Source organism: Labrus mixtus, chromosome 16, assembly GCF_963584025.1.
Source record: "Labrus mixtus chromosome 16, fLabMix1.1, whole genome shotgun sequence".
In the NCBI taxonomy this organism is placed as follows: domain Eukaryota; kingdom Metazoa; phylum Chordata; class Actinopteri; order Labriformes; family Labridae; genus Labrus; species Labrus mixtus.
The window spans coordinates 2,888,201-2,906,369 of NC_083627.1; the positions used below are offsets into that span (position 1 = coordinate 2,888,201).

The 18,169-nt window shown below is 42.5% G+C and overlaps 2 protein-coding genes and 1 long non-coding RNA gene across 3 annotated transcripts in view; 1 reads left to right on the plus strand and 2 right to left on the minus strand.

Moving 5' to 3' along the window:
- The window catches only part of LOC132990900 (double-strand-break repair protein rad21 homolog A-like), a 136,541-nt gene that overhangs the window by 58,144 nt on the left and 60,228 nt on the right, over nt 1-18,169 (minus strand). The gene's annotated exons all lie outside the window — the stretch shown is intronic.
- The window catches only part of med30 (mediator complex subunit 30), a 48,625-nt gene that overhangs the window by 3,211 nt on the left and 27,245 nt on the right, over nt 1-18,169 (plus strand). Inside the window, exons 3-4 of the mRNA XM_061059270.1 lie at nt 674-832; nt 11,581-11,688. Of these exons, the coding sequence (XP_060915253.1) occupies nt 674-832; nt 11,581-11,688 (267 nt within the window). The remainder of the gene's footprint in view (nt 1-673; nt 833-11,580; nt 11,689-18,169) is intronic.
- Nucleotides 2,822-4,274, minus strand: LOC132990818 (uncharacterized). Its single transcript, XR_009676118.1, has 2 exons — nt 3,031-4,274; nt 2,822-2,970 (listed from the first exon to the last, which is right to left on the minus strand). It is a non-coding gene; the product is annotated as an uncharacterized LOC132990818 (long non-coding RNA).

An 18,169-nucleotide genomic window follows, 5' to 3' on the forward strand; every position in this document is an offset into this window, starting at 1 on the left:
CCTTGTTAAAATCACCGCCAAACAAACACACCTCAGCCACAGAATGCACAAACAGCGTTGTTGTGACTTGTTTATACTCATAAAAAAATCTTCATTTATCTTACCCCCCCCCCCCCCCCCCTCTCTCTCTCTCCCGCCTGTTTCTCTTTGTCTCTTCTCTCCTTCACTTCGCCTGCCCTGAAGGCACGCTCGATTCATCTTATGTACGATGTTTATAATCAGACAGTGCTGCCCCCAGAGGCTTGTCGATCCTCTCAATAAAAACCAAGTCTTGTTGCTCTTTAACAACCCTTGTAGTTAAAAGCCAGTGATGCTGAATCGGTATGGAAATGAGTGGGAAAAAAAAAACCCCACTAAGTGCAGCAGCTGAGGCTGTTAACCTTTCATTTTTAAAGTGTGATTTTTATTATTTTGTCAAGATCTCTCACTACAAACACAAACATGCCAACACATTAAGGTTTAATTAAAGTCAAGTTGCTCTCACAGTGAGGTAGAAAGGAAACTATGCTGTGTTACTGTAAATACATTTACATTCCTGAAACAACAGAGGGTTGGTATCGGCTTGCAGCGCTCAGTGGGGGATCAATGCCTGTAGCTTCTTATTAGCATTAGCAAAACTGTAAAAGGCTTGTACTTCTGTTTGACACAATGTCTCCTCTTTGTTGCGTCTCAGCTGCCTAACGGAGTCACTTACCACCCAAACACCCACCAGGACAGGCTGGGGAAACTCCAGGAGCACCTACGCATGCTTTCTGTGTTGTTCCGAAAGCTGCGCCTCGTCTACGACAAGTGCAATGAAAACTGTGCCGGGCTGGACTCCATACCTCCAGAGGTGAGACACTCTTACACTGTGACAGCAGCAACACAAAATATCCTCATCCTCCCAGACCAGTAGGGGGCGCCCCTGAGGACTGAAAAACCATAAACCAAAGCAGCGGCCTGAAAACGCGCAAATTTTGCAACGACAGTGGGCAAACTCCCTTGGGGGGCCCCCATCTGACAGCACTCACTCTCTTGCCATGAAAGGCATTGCGTGCATTATTTTTAAATTTTATTTATTTTATATGTTTGTTAAGTTTTAAACATTTTTCCAAGACACACAATTACAATTAAATAAATTCTAAAGGAAAAGAAAAAAATATAAAAAAAATTATAAAATAAAATAAGGGGGGGAGTAAAATATAATAATAAAAAATAAAAAAACAAAAACTTTAATTACAAAATGTTGCAACATTATTACTGTCCGTGTTAAATAAAAAAATTGCATGCATCATTGTTGTGAAAACCAAAGTTTGTAAATGGAAGTCAACACAGAAAGATGAAGAGGAATTATCCGTCTAATAGGAGAGAAAAAAAAGAATCAGGAAAAAAAGAGGAAGAGGAGTAACCGTCAGGGACACTGGCAGACATGATGGTGATGAACGCTGGTTGGAGGGGCCCCCAACTGATTGTCGTCGAGGGCCCCACCAGACTCTAGACTCAGACTCTAGAATCTCCACTGTGTAGACATTTCTATGTGAGAACAGTTGTGTGGTTATGACTGACATGTTATTAGTTTGCTTATAATCACAAGTTTGTGCAACCTTTGTAGTCGTATTAGCGGTAGCAGAGATCAACATCTCTTGGATCCCCTGGATATGGCGTACAGACAGATGTAGACATTTAAGATTTAAGATTTACTTTTATTGATCCCACAAGGGGAAATTTCAGTTTTTACACTCTACAACACACACAGGCTGAAGTATATGCACACATGCACACATGCACACATGCACACAAACAGGATCTTATGGACATGCACCAAGGGAGAGATGTCAGAGTGACGGGGAGGGGGTTTGGTGCCTTGCTCAGGCCTGCCTCTGCAGTGCTCAGGGGGTGATCTGGCACCTCTCCAGCTACCAGACCAACTGCCATGCTTGGTCCGCACCGGGACTTGAACCGGCGACCCTCAGGTTCCCAACCCAAGTCCCTACAGACTGAGCTACTGATGCCCCAGACATCAGGGTAGAGGAGGTGCTGATCTGGGAAATAAAGCGAGATGTGTCTGAAAGTAGGGCAGTGATGTAGCTGGTGATTTAACATGAAGTGTGACAGCTTTTCATTCAGGTGTTTTTGTTTTGTTTGTGCGCTCTTACCTCACACCTTCATAAGTTATTATACGATTAGTCTAATTAGACTGTCTGGCACCAAAGTTGTGAAGATTCAAGCGGCAGCACAAACGAGCATCCATGCAAATTCAAAACAATCAGCCTTCCGTTTTTATTTATTTTTTAATTTAGGAAAAGCATTCTTCACACATTAGAAATTAAACATAATAGCAGAATATTCCTTCCTTCTCCTTCCTTTCCTTCCTTCCTATCTCCCTCACTCCCTTTCTTCCTTCTTCCCTTCTTTTCTTACATCCTTCCTTCCTCCTCCTTCCTTTTTTTCCTTCCTTCCTTCCTTCCTTCCTCCCTTTCTTCCTTCTTCCCTTCTTTTCTTACATCCTTCCTTCCTTCTCCTTCCTTTCCTTCCTACCTACCTCCCTCACTCCCTTTCTTCCTTCTTCCCTTCTTTTCTTACATCCTTCTTTCCTTCTTCCTTTTTTCCTTCCTTCCTCCCTTTCTTCCTTCCTCCCTTCTTTTCTTACATCCTTCCTTCTCCTTCCTTTTTTTCCTTCCTTCCTTCCTTCCTCCCTTTTTTCCTTCTTCCCTTTTTTTCTCACATCCTTCCTTCCTTCTTCCTTTTTTCCTTCCTTCCTTCTCCTTCCTTTTTTTCCTTCCTTCCTTCCTCCTTTCTTTTCTTACATCCTTCCTTCCTTCTCCTTCCTTTTTTTCCTTCCTTCCTTCCTCCCCTTCTTCCTTCCTCCCTTCTTTTCTTACATCCTTCCTTCCTTCTCCTTCCTTTTTTTCCTTCCTCCCCTTCTTCCTTCCTCCCTTCTTTTCTTACATCCTTCCTTCCTTCTCCTTCCTTTTTTTCCTTCCTTCCTCCCTTTCTTCCTTCCTCCCTTCTTCTCTTACATCCTTCCTTCCTTTTTTCCTTCCTTCCTACCTCCCTCACTCCCTTTCTTCTTTCCTCACTTCTTTTCTTACATCCTTCCTTCCTTCAATTATTTACAAAAGAACACAGGAAGCTTTCACCTTGGAGGGATAGAGAAAGAAAACAAGAAAATTAAATACAGAGCAGCTTTCCATTTTGATCCCAAAACCTTTGGCAGGTAACACAAAGCTCCTGTCATGTAGACCCTGAATGACACAGTGTGCAAAGGCTTTAACTGAAGAATATAAAGAGTTCACAATTAATATATTTATTCCATGCAAGTTTCCCCTCTTTCCACGCTTCATCGCTTAACTTTCTTTTCACCAATGTCACATATTACACGGCTGTCTTCTTCTTCTTTTATCTTCTTATCTTCTTTGGCCACTAAAACATACTGTATGTTCACTGTACACTCATTTATGTCATAAGCGCCACCGTGAGGCGTCATGGAGTAATGACAGCTGAAGTCAAACTTCCAGGGAATTCTGTTTAGAGTGCTTTTGTTAATTTAAAGTATCACGATTTGACTCCAGCGATTTGATAATTATATCACATGAGTCGGGACAATGATAAATAAGCACATCAATATTTCTGTATGTAAGCTTTAGATGATTGCCTGAAAATAAATGATAATTTGTGGGACTAATAATTGTCTTTAAATGTAATCTCAACAGGGTCGGTCCCTCAATCGTGCATTTGATTTTACAGCATTGTCTTGCTAAGCGCTCAGCAGAACAAATAGATGACCTGGCAGCAGATCTCTGGCAGGTTTGTGTGCAGGCATGTTGTTGTTCCCTACCTCCCTCTCCCCTCCCACACAAAGAGCAGCTGTTTTCTTTCCTCATCTAGCATCTACTATCTTTTGCACAGACTGTATCTCAGGAATCACAACAACCTGGAGTATTTTTTTTTATTTATTTAGCATACAGGCGTAAATGTTCACACAAATATCAGGCTGATGGGTAATGTAGTATGCAAGATGCACACACAAACCCCTCCCCCCCCCCCCCCCCCCTCACAAAGAAGACTGTACACATGATCCCCTCCAGGCTTATGCCCGGTTGAGATAACAAACTAACAAGCACAGACAGAATCAATAAATAAACCTGACAGTGAACAAGACACAGACGCAGGGGAAACAACAACAGGCGGGCGAAGAACATTTTTATAAGAAGTTAATTGTGTTAAAAAGATTAAATTTATATTTGACTCACTTAAAGTAGAGGGACATGTTGCCTCACATGCACCTTCCTCTGGTGTTACATCAACTCGGCTGATTGTTCTTCCAGTTGATGCAACACATGCTAAATATGCTTGTCATGATTTTTTTGTGTGTGTGTGCACTTACAGTCGTTGTTTATTACAACACATCCAGCGTTTCAAACAAACCATCTGCTACAATATGAAGCTGTTAGTTTCAAGGAAGTAGGCCATTGTAGCCACGCCCCTTTAACCAACCGTCTTCCAGTGCCATGCACACACACACACACACACACACACACACACACACACACACACACACAAAACGCAGGCACTCATGCACACACATACACATAATAATAATAATAATAATAAATTAGATTTATCTAGCGCTTTTCTAAATACTCAAAGACGCTTTGACAGGAAACAACAAAAAACTAAGAGAACAATACAAAATAGAAGTAATGTCGAGAGTCAGTGGTTGTAGGCGGTGAGGAAAAGATGAGTTTTTAGGGATTTCTTGTAGGAAGTGAGTGTGGGGGAGTCTCTGATGTTTTTAGGGAGAGAGTTCCAGAGGGTGGGAGCTGCAATGGAGAAGGCCCCGTCCCCCCAGGACCGAAGGTTGGTCCTGCAGGGGGGGGGGGAGGTTTGCATCTGCAGACCTGAGAGTGCGGGTGGGAGCGTGTCGGTGGAGGAGGTGAGACAGGTAGGGGGGGAGACAGGTTGTGGAGGGCTTTGTAGGTGAGGATGAGGAGTTTGAAGTGGATACTCTGGGGGACGGGGAGCCAGTGGGGGTCATGAAGAACGGGGGGCGATGTGATCTCTGGTGCAGGAGTGTGTGAGGAGACGAGCAGCGGAGTTCTGAATGTATTGAAGTTTCTCGAGTGTTTTGGACGGTGATCCGTAGAGGAGACTGTTGCTGTAGTCTAATCTGGAGGTGATGAATGTGTGGGTGAGGGTCTCAGCAGCTGAGAATGAGAGGGGTGGGCGGAGGCGGGCGATGTTTCTGAAGTGGAAAAAGGCTGTTTTGGTGATTTGTTTAATGTGTTTGTCGAAAGAAAGGGTCCTTCCTTCTCCTTCCTTTTTTTCCTTCCTTCCTTCCTTCCTTTCTTCCTCCCTCACTCCCTTTCTTCCTTCCTCCCTTCTTTTCTTACGTCCTTCCTTCCTTCTCCTTCCTTTTTTCCTTCCTTCCTTCCTCCCCCACTCCCTTTCTTCCTTCCTCCCTTCTTTTCTTTCATCCTTCCTTCCTTTTTTCCTTCCTTCCTCCCTCACTCCCTTTCTTCCTTCCTCCCTTCTTTTCTTACGTCCTTCCTTCCTTCTCCTTCCTTTTTTCCTTCCTTCCTTCCTCCCTCACTCCCTTTCTTCCTTCCTCCCTTCTTTTCTTACGTCCTTCCTTCCTTCTCCTTCCTTTTTTTCCTTCCTTCCTTCCTAAGCATACACAACACAGACTTGCATGCAGTGCTTTGTAACTTGTCACACACACACACACACACACACACACACTTTGCCCTGTTAGCTCCATGCCGCGCTACAGCCAGGCTATCCACCGCTGTTTGATTGGATTTATGACTGCGGCAGTCCCTTCCCAATTTCTACAGATTGGCTCGGAGCTAATCTCTCTCTCCAGACTCCTGCTGAGGATAAAGGAGGATGTGGGAGGAGACCGCTCTTAAATTGGAACAAATTTGCGATGGCTGCCACCGTGTACAATTTTTGGCATTGAATAATAAAGCCACTCGGAAGCATTTCAAAATGATCTATCCACTGGTTTAAAAATCACCACCGTCTGTGGTTCCGCCCCTAATTCACCGTCTATGCGGGGCTTCACTTGGCTCTAATGGTGTAAACCCTCTTTGAATCATTACACCATCTAGCTTATTTTTCTCCCTCTTATTTAAATGTTTCTTCGTTCCCCCTCCAGGCTGTAAACCAGTGCCGGCCAAGCAGCCAATAGCTCAGCTCGCCATGTTTGTACTGGTGGGGCCGAGAGAGGTTGTTGATTTTTGGCCCCAGCGAGCACGCCATTTATCATCTCTGAGAATTCAGGTGCTCGCCTGACAGCCGCTGACTATTGGCCTGCCCCGAAACAGGAAGTGGAATCAATGACTCGGGCAGCATGACCTCATCGCAGCCTAATTAGCAACAGAGGCGTTTAATGAACAGCTGGAGCAAACGCACACGTCAGCACTCACCTCGTTTTCTGTCCAACGGTCGTTAGGTTCACATTTTTACACCAAAGTTGCTTTTTCACTTCTTTCTGTTTTTCTGTCTTTCTCTCCTATTTTACCTCCTCTGACCTTAAACATTCTTTCATTGTTTTCTCTCTCTCACTGTCTTCCTTCATTCCTCCCTTCTTTTCTTAAATCCTTCCTTCCTTCTTCCTTTTTTTCCTTCCTTCCTTCCTCCCTTTCTTCCTTCCTCCCTTCTTTTATGACCTCCTTCCTTCCTTCCATCCTCCCTTCCTTCCTTCCTCGCTCACTCACTTTCTTCCTTCCTCCCTTCTTTTCTTACGTCCTTCCTTCCTTCTTCCTTTTTTTCCTTCCTTCCTTCCTCCCTTTCTTCCTTCCTCCCTTCTTTTCTGACCTCCTTCCTTCCTTCATCCTCCCTTCCTTCCTTCCTCCCTCACCCCCTTTCTCCCTTCCTCCCTTCTTTTCTTAAATCCTTCCTCCCTTCTTCCTTTTTTCCTTCCTTCCTTCCTCCCTTTCTTCCTTCCTCCCTTCTTTTCTTACGTCCTTCCTTCTCCTTCCTTTTTTTCCTTCCTTCCTTCCTTCCATCCTCCCTCACTCCCTTCCTCCCTTCTTTTTTTCCTTCCTTCCTTCCTCCCTTCTTTTTTTCCTTCCTTCCTTCCTTCCATCCTCCCTCACTCCCTTCCTCCCTTCTTTTTTTCCTTCCTCCCTTCCTCCCTTCTTTTTTTCCTTCCTTCCTTCCTTCTATCCTCCCTCACTCCCTTCCTCCCTTCCTCACTCCTTTTCTTCCTTCCTCCCTTCTTTTCTTACATCCTTCCTCCCTTCCTTCCTTCCTTCTATCCTCCCTCACTCCCTTCCTCCCTTCCTTTTTTCCTTCCTTCCTTCCTCCCTCACTCCTTTTCTTCCTTCCTCCCTTCTTTTCTTACATCCTTCCTTCCTTCCTTCCCTCCTTCCTTACTTTAAGTGTACTTGCTCACATTAGCCTTGTGTCTGTTTCTGTCCTGTTTTTGCTCTATTCCACTTTTCTTCCATCGTGTAATTCACTCCTCCTTGTCATTTCCTGCACCGAGCAGTCAAAATGTTTCATTTCCCTCTTCCTCTTACACATTCACCTCGCTGTTTTCTTATTAGTTTGTGATTTCTTTCACTCCGTCTCCTCTACCTTTCTCTTCCTTTTGTCTCAGCGAGGCAACCTGGAGAACTTCATTAGCCCATTCTTCTTTGTCAGACAGGAAACCACATCCATCTTTCTGTGTGAGAGGCCAGGGTTATGACGCACCAACTCACACACAACACACACACACACACACACACACACACACACACACACACACACACACACACACACACAATACACTGCCCATCCATCTTTCCCACACTACTCAGCACATTTCATTTTCCACCCTGAAGCTGCCAGAAGCGGCCCACTACCTTTTAACATTCGATATGTCATTGGCTCGGTCGGGAAATTATCTCATGAAAAAACTTTTTTCCGACTTCTCGAGCCACAGACGAGCGTATACTTTGTCTGGTTTATAATATTGTGCACATGTCCTTACTGTCTTTCCCCGTCCAACTGTCAGAGTTTATAGTTTGGCATGGAAACTGTCAGCAGCTGAGACAGTTATCCAGATTTTTTACATCTTTCTGTCCCTTTCCTCGCCTCTCTTTTGTGTCTCTGACATTTTTTTCATCCCCCTTTTTTTCTTCATTTCATTTTCTTCCCGTCCTCCCCCATCACTCCGCACACTTTAACCCGACATCATTCACTCTGACTCGCTTACGTTTTTGTCTCGCTGTCCTCTCCTCTCTCTTCATCAGTCTGTCTACAATTCCCTCCCTCCCGTCTGCTTTTGATTCTCTTTTTTTCTCTTTCTCGTTAAACTCGAGGTCTGCCTGCTCCAGCCCTACCCAAATATCAGTCACTCATTTCTTCCAGGCTGCTGATTTCTCCAATCACTTGTCTAGCGTCCACATGCTGTCCGCTGCAGCTGCATAGCCTCGGGTCAACAGAGTAGTCAAACTCAATAATCCCCCAAAAACTTTTTGCATGATTTAGATTTCCCCTTGCCAAGTTGATATTGGAGCAAGGTGTGTTTTGTGGCTGTGCAGCAGTTTTCATTGGCGCCTTGCTGTTTGGAGAGTCTCTTACCTTTTTTAATCTGTGTTTTTCATCTTGTCTGGTATGACGGCTTTTGTTTTGGAAAGGAAACCTTGGAGCTGTTGTTTTTTTGTTTTAACTTGGACTCTTTGCTTCCAGTGTAATAAAGTGCTGCAGATTATCTTTTAGGCACATTAAACGTTTTATCCTGTGTCAGAAAATGGAGCAAAAAAAATTGTTGTGTTGACTTTTTTTTTGTGAGTGTGAAACTATAGAATTGACTATATGCCATCATAACTAATACTCTGCAATTCTTTGAAAACCTGCACAATGGCTCAGATATTTGACTGCATTACACTCCAGTTATCGGCAGAATTCAGTTCTATTCAGCAGCTCTGCACAGATCATCCATCACACTTTCTCCTTCGGTCCGTTTGTGCGTCGCACGAGGAACACTTTGTTCTCACATTATTTTGATGTGTGTGACTGCTGCAGTGAGTCTCCTCCTCGCCCTCCTCTCTGACGTGACCACTAGGGGGCAGTGCGATGCAAAAGGAGCCAGTCTCTCACCCTGTCGGCTCTCAGGAACGCCGCCTCGCCTGAAGGCTCCCTGCACGTCAGCCTTACTGTCGTGTCAAGCAGACAAGGTCAAGCACACAGAGCGTTGAAAAATGAATTAATCTCCCACTTGCTTTCTGTCTCTCTCTCTCTCTCTTTATGTTGGAGTGAGACTCAGCCAGCATTGGAGAGCTCACAAAGAAGCCTCATTTTCACCACTTCATGGCAGCAAGACTATGAGGCAGCACGGGGAGATCTTGAGCAGAGGAAGGCCGAGAGATTACACAGAATATTACTTCTGACCTATAACGACACTCAAGGGGAAATACAGGGAAAAAAATGCATAGGTAGCACTGACCTTTTTAATGCGCTGCTCCAAAACAGGAAAGTAAATAACATATATTTTTTTAATGAACAAAATCGATTGCACGGTTGAATTCATTCAATAAAAAAACAAAAAAAACAAGACATCTTTCAATCACAGGAATCCGCACAGAAAACGTCCTCTAACTTCAGAATGTTGTTCTTTCAATGTGGGTTTTATTCAGTTTATTGAATAGAATATTTGGACAATGGAGAGAGTAAGAATCAAGAGGATCAAGAGAATGCATCAGGGTTAAAGAAAACTTCACTTAAAACATTTTTTAAGCCACTGTTTGGAAGTTGTGACGAACTCGGCGACCCCTCTACACAAAGCGTCAAATCTTAATTCTTTACTGATACGTGCATAAGAAGTATTTAGGAATGCTGTCTTTAACAGGTATATGTAACAGTCATCTTGAGTATTTGCCAGTGACTGACTGATAGGGGAATTTTTTGGGCTGATATCAAAATTGGGGAGGAAAAAAATCTGATACTGATATTTGGGCCGATATATTTTGATAACATTCATTGCATTGATCCCTCAAATGCAGTTTTCAAACACTTGTGGAAAAAATATATTCTACAATTTATTTAGCAGACACTTTTATCCTAAGACGTTCATCAGAGAGTAGAAGAGAGAAGAGATATATAATAATAATAATATACTTTATTTGACATGGACGTCACAGATACATTGGACGAACCAGATGCATTTTTTAAGTGTTTTAGCGAGCATGCTAGTTCTCAACACCGGTCCACAGGAGGCTTCTGAAAGGAAAACAATTAAGATAGGGAGAAAAGCAATAAAACAGAGAAAACAATGAGAGAATAAATAAATAAATAGACTTAAACTGTAGAGCAAAGGCAGCGTGATCAAACAATAAACCAGTCAGAAGCTATTCATGTGAGCACTGTTGTTTTGATTTTAGCCATTGTTTGAGTCATCTGTTAAAAGCGTTACTCTCGCTCTCTAATTTTATGCCAGTGGGCAGAGAGTTTCAAAGTGTTGCCCCCTTTGCAGAGAAAGCAGACTGGCCAAAAGATGTCTTGTACATTGGGACAAGACAATCACCGCTGATGGAGGCTGGTGTGACTGCCCTACCAGAGCTCTGACGCCTAATGGCTAATTCAGATAACAGTGGTGACACATGATTATTTACACATTTTAAAAAAAACAGTTTAAGATTACTAAAATTCATAAAATTGTCAAAGGTGAAAAGGTTGTGTTTTTTTTAAATGCTGCAGTGATGCCATCTCACAGGTTTCTGGTCCATGACTTTTATTGTCTGCTTATATAAAGAAACAATAGGTTTTAATGTAGTTGGAGAAGTTTGGGACCAGGATGTGATGCAATATGACAGATGTGAAAAAATCATTGCATGCATGTATAATTTGGCAGTTTGACATGAAAGTGTCCCTTCTAATAAAACAAAAACAATTTAGATTTGGTTTGACCTTCTTCACAAAGTACTTAACCTGACTGTCAAATTTATATATCTGTGTATATATATATAAATGTATATATATATATACATATAACGAAGACAAGATGGTCACTCAACTGGAAAGTAACTGCGCATACTTTACCTGCATCACCGTTTGACACCCTGGAGAGTGTTTGTTGTTATCCATGTAGCACCTCTGCTGGTGAAAGAGAATGAAACTCAAATCAAACGCTATTTGACTCGTGAATAAATCTAGTAATATCGGCGCATTTCTGTGATATAGTTAGCCGATACTGATAGTCACTTGCTATGCTAATATCGGCTGGCTGATAAATCGGTCAGGCTCTAATATTTGTTGTGGAAACGTAAATGAAAGCACTTCTAGTCTGTGTGCTGTAGTTGCTTTGCCTGACACCAAAAAACAATGACAGTGGTAAAAGGCATTAAAATCACTATAAACATTTATATAAATCTTCTAGCTGATGATCTTATGAAAAGGCGTCTATTCTCCTTTCAGTCAAGCTTAAGACTCCTCATTGCACCTTTTTAAATAAAAAAAATAAAAAAATGATGTTTTACCTTCCAGTGCAGATCCTGTTTGTGCTGTACGGGATACACAATCCTAATCACTGGAATATGTCATCCATTGTGGAAATGATCCTCTTACAGTAAATGATGTAATCTATTTTCTGTTTGCTGTCCCCTCCAGCTGCTGATACCCTTTGTGGAGGACGACAGCTCCAAACACGAGGACCGCTCAGCCGGCCAGAGCCGCCCGGCCACTGAAGAGAGGAGAGAAATCCTGGAGGTCAACAAGGTAGTGTGTTCTTTATTTGCATTGCACGACACTGTAAGGACTTCAGGTTTGATTTCCAGCCAGCGGTGTTAAAACAAGTAAGTGAGATGTTTGAGGAAAAGTAATCATGAAAGTTTATCACACCTTTAAATGATGTTATTCAAGATTGTAAAGCTTCAGTTGACCTCTGAGATCCTCAAGCCTTGCAGACATCTTAAATCAAAACTTCCTGAGCTGGAGGAAAAACAATATCATATTAAAGATAAGAATTAATAATTAGGTATGAAATTCATTACAGATTAGTTATTTAATCTCCATCATTAACCCGGCGACTTTCCATTACTGGGATAACAACCATTCAGGTTGTAAAAAAGAGGGTTTATAGAAAACAAAACTTAGGAGGCTACACATGATAAACTTTATTGTTCTCTGATCGAGTTTGTGTGTTTTAAAAGGTAATGTGCGGCTTGCGGGAGATGCTATCAACAACAACTGCATTTCCTGTTGCTGAACTCTGTTTAGGATTCTAGTGATGCACTTGGATGTATGCATGCAGATTTCTGCAGGCGTTAAGAGGGAATCACTTGTCAACAGTCTTTATTCACAATCCAAGGACATCTGCCCATCTCTCCGACGGAGGCCACTGATGTAGTCAGACAGCTCCACAGAGGCAGAGCATGAGGGCTCCATCAGATCTGGATATTGTTTGTCTCGCTCACTAAATCGTTGCTACATTGGAGACCAAGCTGAGTACCTTAGCGCTGATTGACAACAGCTAATCTCCATACACCCAGTTACTGCTCGCATCAAATTTAAAACTCTGCTGCTCGCTTACAAAACAGACACAGAAACGTCTCCTCCTTACTTTAACTCTCTGATCCAGGTCTACACTCCCCCCCACCCCCCCGCCCCCCCGCCCACTACGATCTGCCAATGAAAGGCGTCTGATCCAACCTTCACAACAGGGTCCTAAGACGCTGACTAGACTCTTCTCCTCTGTCGCCCCCCAGTGGTGGAATGAACTTCCAAACTCCATGAGATCTGCAGAGTCCCTCTGCACCTTTAAGAAAAAGCTAAAGACCCAGCTCTTTCATGAATACCTACTAACTTAATGATGATGGTCTCCATATTATTGATGATGATGATGGTAATGACGATGGTTTTTGTTTGATAACGACGACTTATAAGATGGTTTCTATACTGATTAGAGCTCTCAAGAACTGCCCTCAATGTTGTGCTTTGCCTCTGGTCACTTCCTGTCAGCACCTGTGTGTCCAATCAGACTCAAAGCTGATTGTTTGCTCTTACTGACATTGTTCCCTTTTTTCTAGATCCTTGCTTGTGTTGTTCTTACTCTCTGATGTACGTCGCTTTGGAGAAAAGCGTCTGCTAAGTGAATTGTAGAATTGTAGCTTGGGGTCTTTTCCTCCGTCTTTGTCAGTTATAATTGAAATTTGAAAACCAATTCTAATTCGTCCACATGTCAGACTCGCCTTGCGTTGTCTTAGCTTAGCTTTTATCTTCTTTACACATGGCTAGTAAATTCCGTCGTTGTTCAAGTGTAAGCTACATTTTGACCACCTACTGTCATCGCCCCACAGCGATGTTAAAACCACCTGCGGGTCTCAGGAGATTTTGTTGTTGGGTCCTGTGGGATCCCGATCCCAATGCAGCTTGAAATATTTGGAAAAAAATGCAAAAAATAAAATGGAAATAACTTATCATGGGCTACAAACATCTGACCGGAGCAAAGCAGTACGAGATGCGAAGGAGAGAGAGATTATCGTTTGACATATCTCGTGTGTGAGGTTTCTACTTGTTAAATTGTATCAAGGGGGTCCCACATCAAACAGACCTAAGAAGTGTTTCAGGTTCTATCCACTGTCAGATATGTTTTCTGTTCTGTTAGAGAGGCTGCTTTCTGACACTTTTAGAGTGCGGAGCAGAGCAGAGTGTTTTTCTTTTTCTTCAGGCTGGCACGCCATGTTGTCAGTCAAACTGTGAACGTTTGTTGTTGAAAGATTAAATCCTGAGTCATGGCTCAGAGAGAAAGGGTGACTTTAAGCTCAGAGATGCATAAAAGATAAAAGATGCTCTCTCCAACAGAAACCAAACACAAGTCCTACAACAGGAATAAAAAGAAGTCTGATTGTGGATGAGGCACTTAGTCTGAGGAAGAGCATGTTGTTGGCTCAGAGCGCCACTTGTTAATAAATCCTTCAAACGAGAGCTTCTCAGTGTGCAGATCTTGATTTGATTTATTTAATTTGTGTTGTTTGGATCCAGCACACACAGAGGGATGTGCCTGTAATATTTCAGTGTAATTCTAAGTGTCATTTTTAAAGGCTTTATATGTGATTTTTTGATCTAGCAGATGTCGCCCTTGAGCATCAGCATGAAACCAAAACAACTCGCGCTGCATTGTTGTGTTAGCATGCTAATGCTAGCGATCTTTATTATGCTCGTATCTTCACACTGCATGTAAATTTACCTGAAATGAGCGTGATCTAGAAACACAGTTAAGCAGTGAGTACAGTATGTTATTCTTCTTTTCTCTAGTCCCTCAATTAAACAACTTTTATACACGAGGGGAGGAGTCAGCCGGCCGTCCCGGCGATGTAAACAAACTGAAGATAGGACTCTGAAAACTCTGAAAACATCACAGACAGTGGGACTCGGGTGTTACACCCATTGTAGACAGTCATGACTCACAGAGTTATTTTCAGAGGATATACTTGATTTATATTATATTTAAGTGTGAACAATCACATATTAACCCTTTAAGTCCTGGTTGTTTGAGCACCTCCTGTGGTTACCTTAATAATGTGTGCAGTCAAAAGACACTCAAAAAAATATGCCGTCTTCTAGTGGTGTTGAAATTAATTTCAACTTAACAAATATTTTTTTTACTCTTAGCCCCATAGTGTCATTTCCGTGTGAAGTCGGGTTGAGCCGCTGTGTGATGCCCGCAAGCCAGCAGGTCGGGTCGATGATGTTTATATCAACAATGACCTGTGCGATCGCCTCACAGGTCATGAAGCCGCTACATACAGTTCTCTATTCTGCTTTTCCACTCTTAACCTTGAAACGTTGCATACGTCCTCCTGTTACACAAAGCAGTTATAAAAAGCCAAAACAACTGTCAAAGTGTTGAACTTCGTCGGCTATCTTGGATTTCCTCAGCATCTTTTATTTTTTTTATTTTTTTTACGACATGTCTTGCCTCCTGCAGCATTTCTGTACTGGTGCATGAGAAGGACAACACACACACTCTCCCTTAACACTGACACACACCTGACCTTTGATGTTTTGGCATTCACCATCATAGATTATTTTGTGAGTCCAGGCTTAGATTTCATCGCTCTCTCTCTCTCTCTCTCTCTCTCTCTCTCTCTCTCTCTCTCTCTGGGAATCAGGCACATAAAGATGACATTAAAGCTGTGTGCAAATATCAGCTTTGAGGTCGATGAAGCCAAGATCTCACACACACACACAAAACCTCCCAGCACTTCCCATTTCTCTGCCTGAGTTCAGTTGTTGTGGACAGTGGAGAATGGCAAAAGGTTCAGGTAAAACACGTCATGCAGTATTTAGGAGGCCTTTTTAGTTTGCCTCGTCTTTGTTTTGTTTGTATATACAGCATGAGTGTGTTTATATCGGGTGAGAAAGAGCTTTTTGTTCTGTCTTCAGAGAGACAAAGATTGTGTTTGCATTTGCTCTCACACATGCTTTCAGTGGGAGCGCGTGCTGGCTGAAGCCCCCCCCCCCCCTCTCTCTTTCTTCTCTTTGTTTGTGCATTGTGCCGGCTCCGTAGTACAGATTGTGCACGCCAAGCCTCGTCTGAGTGTGCCGCGAAGATAATGGCCCAAGGTCAGGAGTGTCAGCGGCAGAGATGAGAATTGGTTATTTTTAAGAGCTCGGCACAGCTCCCCTGGCTGCTTTTAAATGTTAACACAACGGTGAAACATTGCGGTGAACCCGGCGCTCAACTGCACTTCAGCGCCTTCCAAAACAAACAGCATCTCCTTTTTTTTTCACTCAGAGTCTGCACATGCCACCTAAAGGTACAGAGGAGAGGAGGAGGCCTGCTTCTTCTTTGAGCCTTACTGACATCACAATACTCAACCTAAAAGAGGGAGTAACTTCGTCCTATTAGAGACCCGTGTATGAGAGTGATAAATAACCTTATTTACGATACGACCTTCCCACTATGCAACAAATTTGCATGCAAATAGAGTCCCGTCAAATGATCCGAGTATACAGTGATTGAGAAGACATGCTAATACGCCCGAGGGAAGCTTTCTTCTCTCTTTCCCCTCACAGAGCAACTTGTAGCTCCTTATTATGCAATACATAAAAAAAGCTAATTATACTGTTCAGAGTGTGAAGTAAACAACCATACTTATTTTATTTGTGAAGTGGAATGAACTATACACATGCACAAAAAAATGCACGACACGATGATGTGCAGCCATATCTGTATTTCTTTTTTTTTTTTTAATGCTTTTTTTATATCAAAAGTCTTAAGGGCATACATTTACGCAAAAATTTTAATTATTTGTGGCTGTTTCCTCTGCGGTGCCCTCTGGAGTTTCCTCTGTAAACAAACAAAAAAAACCCTATGTTTACATTGAGTAAACAGCAGAATGTATTGTGGATTGTCCCCTGAGGCTCATTCACAGTGTTCCTCTCATTTCCTTTTTCTCCTAACACGTTTTCAAGGCTCGTTGTTCCGACATTGTTGAGACCGGTTTACATGCTGATAGATGTTGTAAGGCTGCATCCTTCCTCTGCACTTCTTTTTGTTTTTTGGAACAGCACTGCATTACCTCAAGATGCGAATAATGTGAAACTGACTGCTTATCTTTTTATCTGTGTGCACTTTTGAATCAACAAACAATGACCAACACAAACAGATTGCATCATCAGGCTGCTAGTGGTCAGACTTCGTTTACTCTTAAAATGTACTACTTCAGATTCTGAAAAACTTAAAAATCAGCTTTAAAAAATGTTTTACTAGATGCGAACAAGACTTCATCAGACCCTTTGCACCCCCCTTTGGTGTGAGTATGAACTCTTTGACTTCAGGGTGCAGGTACAGAACGCTCAGGATGATGACTAACAGAGGCAGCATGCAGCTGATCATACAGCACGATTAGATTCAGATTCTATTTTCCATTCTGGAGTCATGATTCAAAGTCTATTTTTTGAATTAGTACATACTTCAGGATCTCCTCCAGTCATCTGTGAGATTTGCTGATTTTTTTCTTGCTGCTCCATTTGCCATTCTACTGAGTGAAAGAGCTAGCATTAGCACTTAGCAGGGAGTGACAAATTAGCCCCCAAAAGAAATCTTAATTGAAGATAGGAATAGATTGATAGTTGTGAATCTATTTAAAATCTCACAAGATAAGAATCTCGATTTTTACATAAATCGATTTTTTTTCCCCACCTCTATTATCTGTGTAGCTCCCCGGTCCTCCAGGTCATTGTAAATTCAAAGTTTGATCCAAAGGCAACTGGACTGGTTGAAGAGCTTGAAGACGTTTTCACCTCTCCTTCTTCTTCACTTCTGATATACTGATAGTTTTCAGACTTCATATAAACCATGCATCCATAGTTTATACATGTTTAAGCAATTCTGTATCTTAAAGGCTTTATATGTGATTTTTTGATCCAGCAGATGTCGCCCTTGAGCACCAGCATGAAACCAAAACAACTTGCGGTGCATTGTTGTGTTAGCATGCTAATGCTAGCGATCTTTATTATGCTCGTATCTTCACACTGCATGTAAATTTACCTGAAATGAGCGTGATCTAGAAACACAGTTAATCAGTGAGTACAGTATGTTATTCTTCTTTTCTCTAGTCCCTCAATTAAACTACTTTTATACACGAGGGGAGGAGTCAGCCGGCCGTCCTGGCGATGTAAACAAACTGAAGATAGGACTCTGAAAACAGACAGTGGGACTCGGGTGTTACACCCATTGTAGACAGTCATGACTCACAGAGTTATTTGACATTTGTAGTTCCTATAAAGAAAACATTGTCTCATGACTATTTTTGTCTTTCATATCGCCCGGCCCAGGCGCTAAAAACCGAACACATTAGAGCCACAGCTTTTCAATCTGGCCTGCAGATATCCAGGATGTGCCTCATGTGTTTGCAGCATATTTATCTGTGATTTCTGCTCAGGCTGCACAGCTGCACATTAAGGCGCCAGTAAGGACAGCAAGCTTTAGGGAGTTAGAGCAGTTAGTCAGTTAGATGCAGCAGGACAGGGGGAAGCAGATGTTTGTGACCCGGCTACATCTGCTGCAGTCACTTCAGCCAGACAGACAGGCCGCGTAGTTCTGGACGAGAGAGAGAGAGAGAGAGAGAGAGAGAGGAGAAAGGGTGAGGTGGCAGGAAGATAGAAAAAAGCTTGATGGAGTTGTAGATGAATGATTTGCGATGGAGGAGAAAAGGGAAGGAAGAGAAATAGAAGGAAATCATCTGTTGAG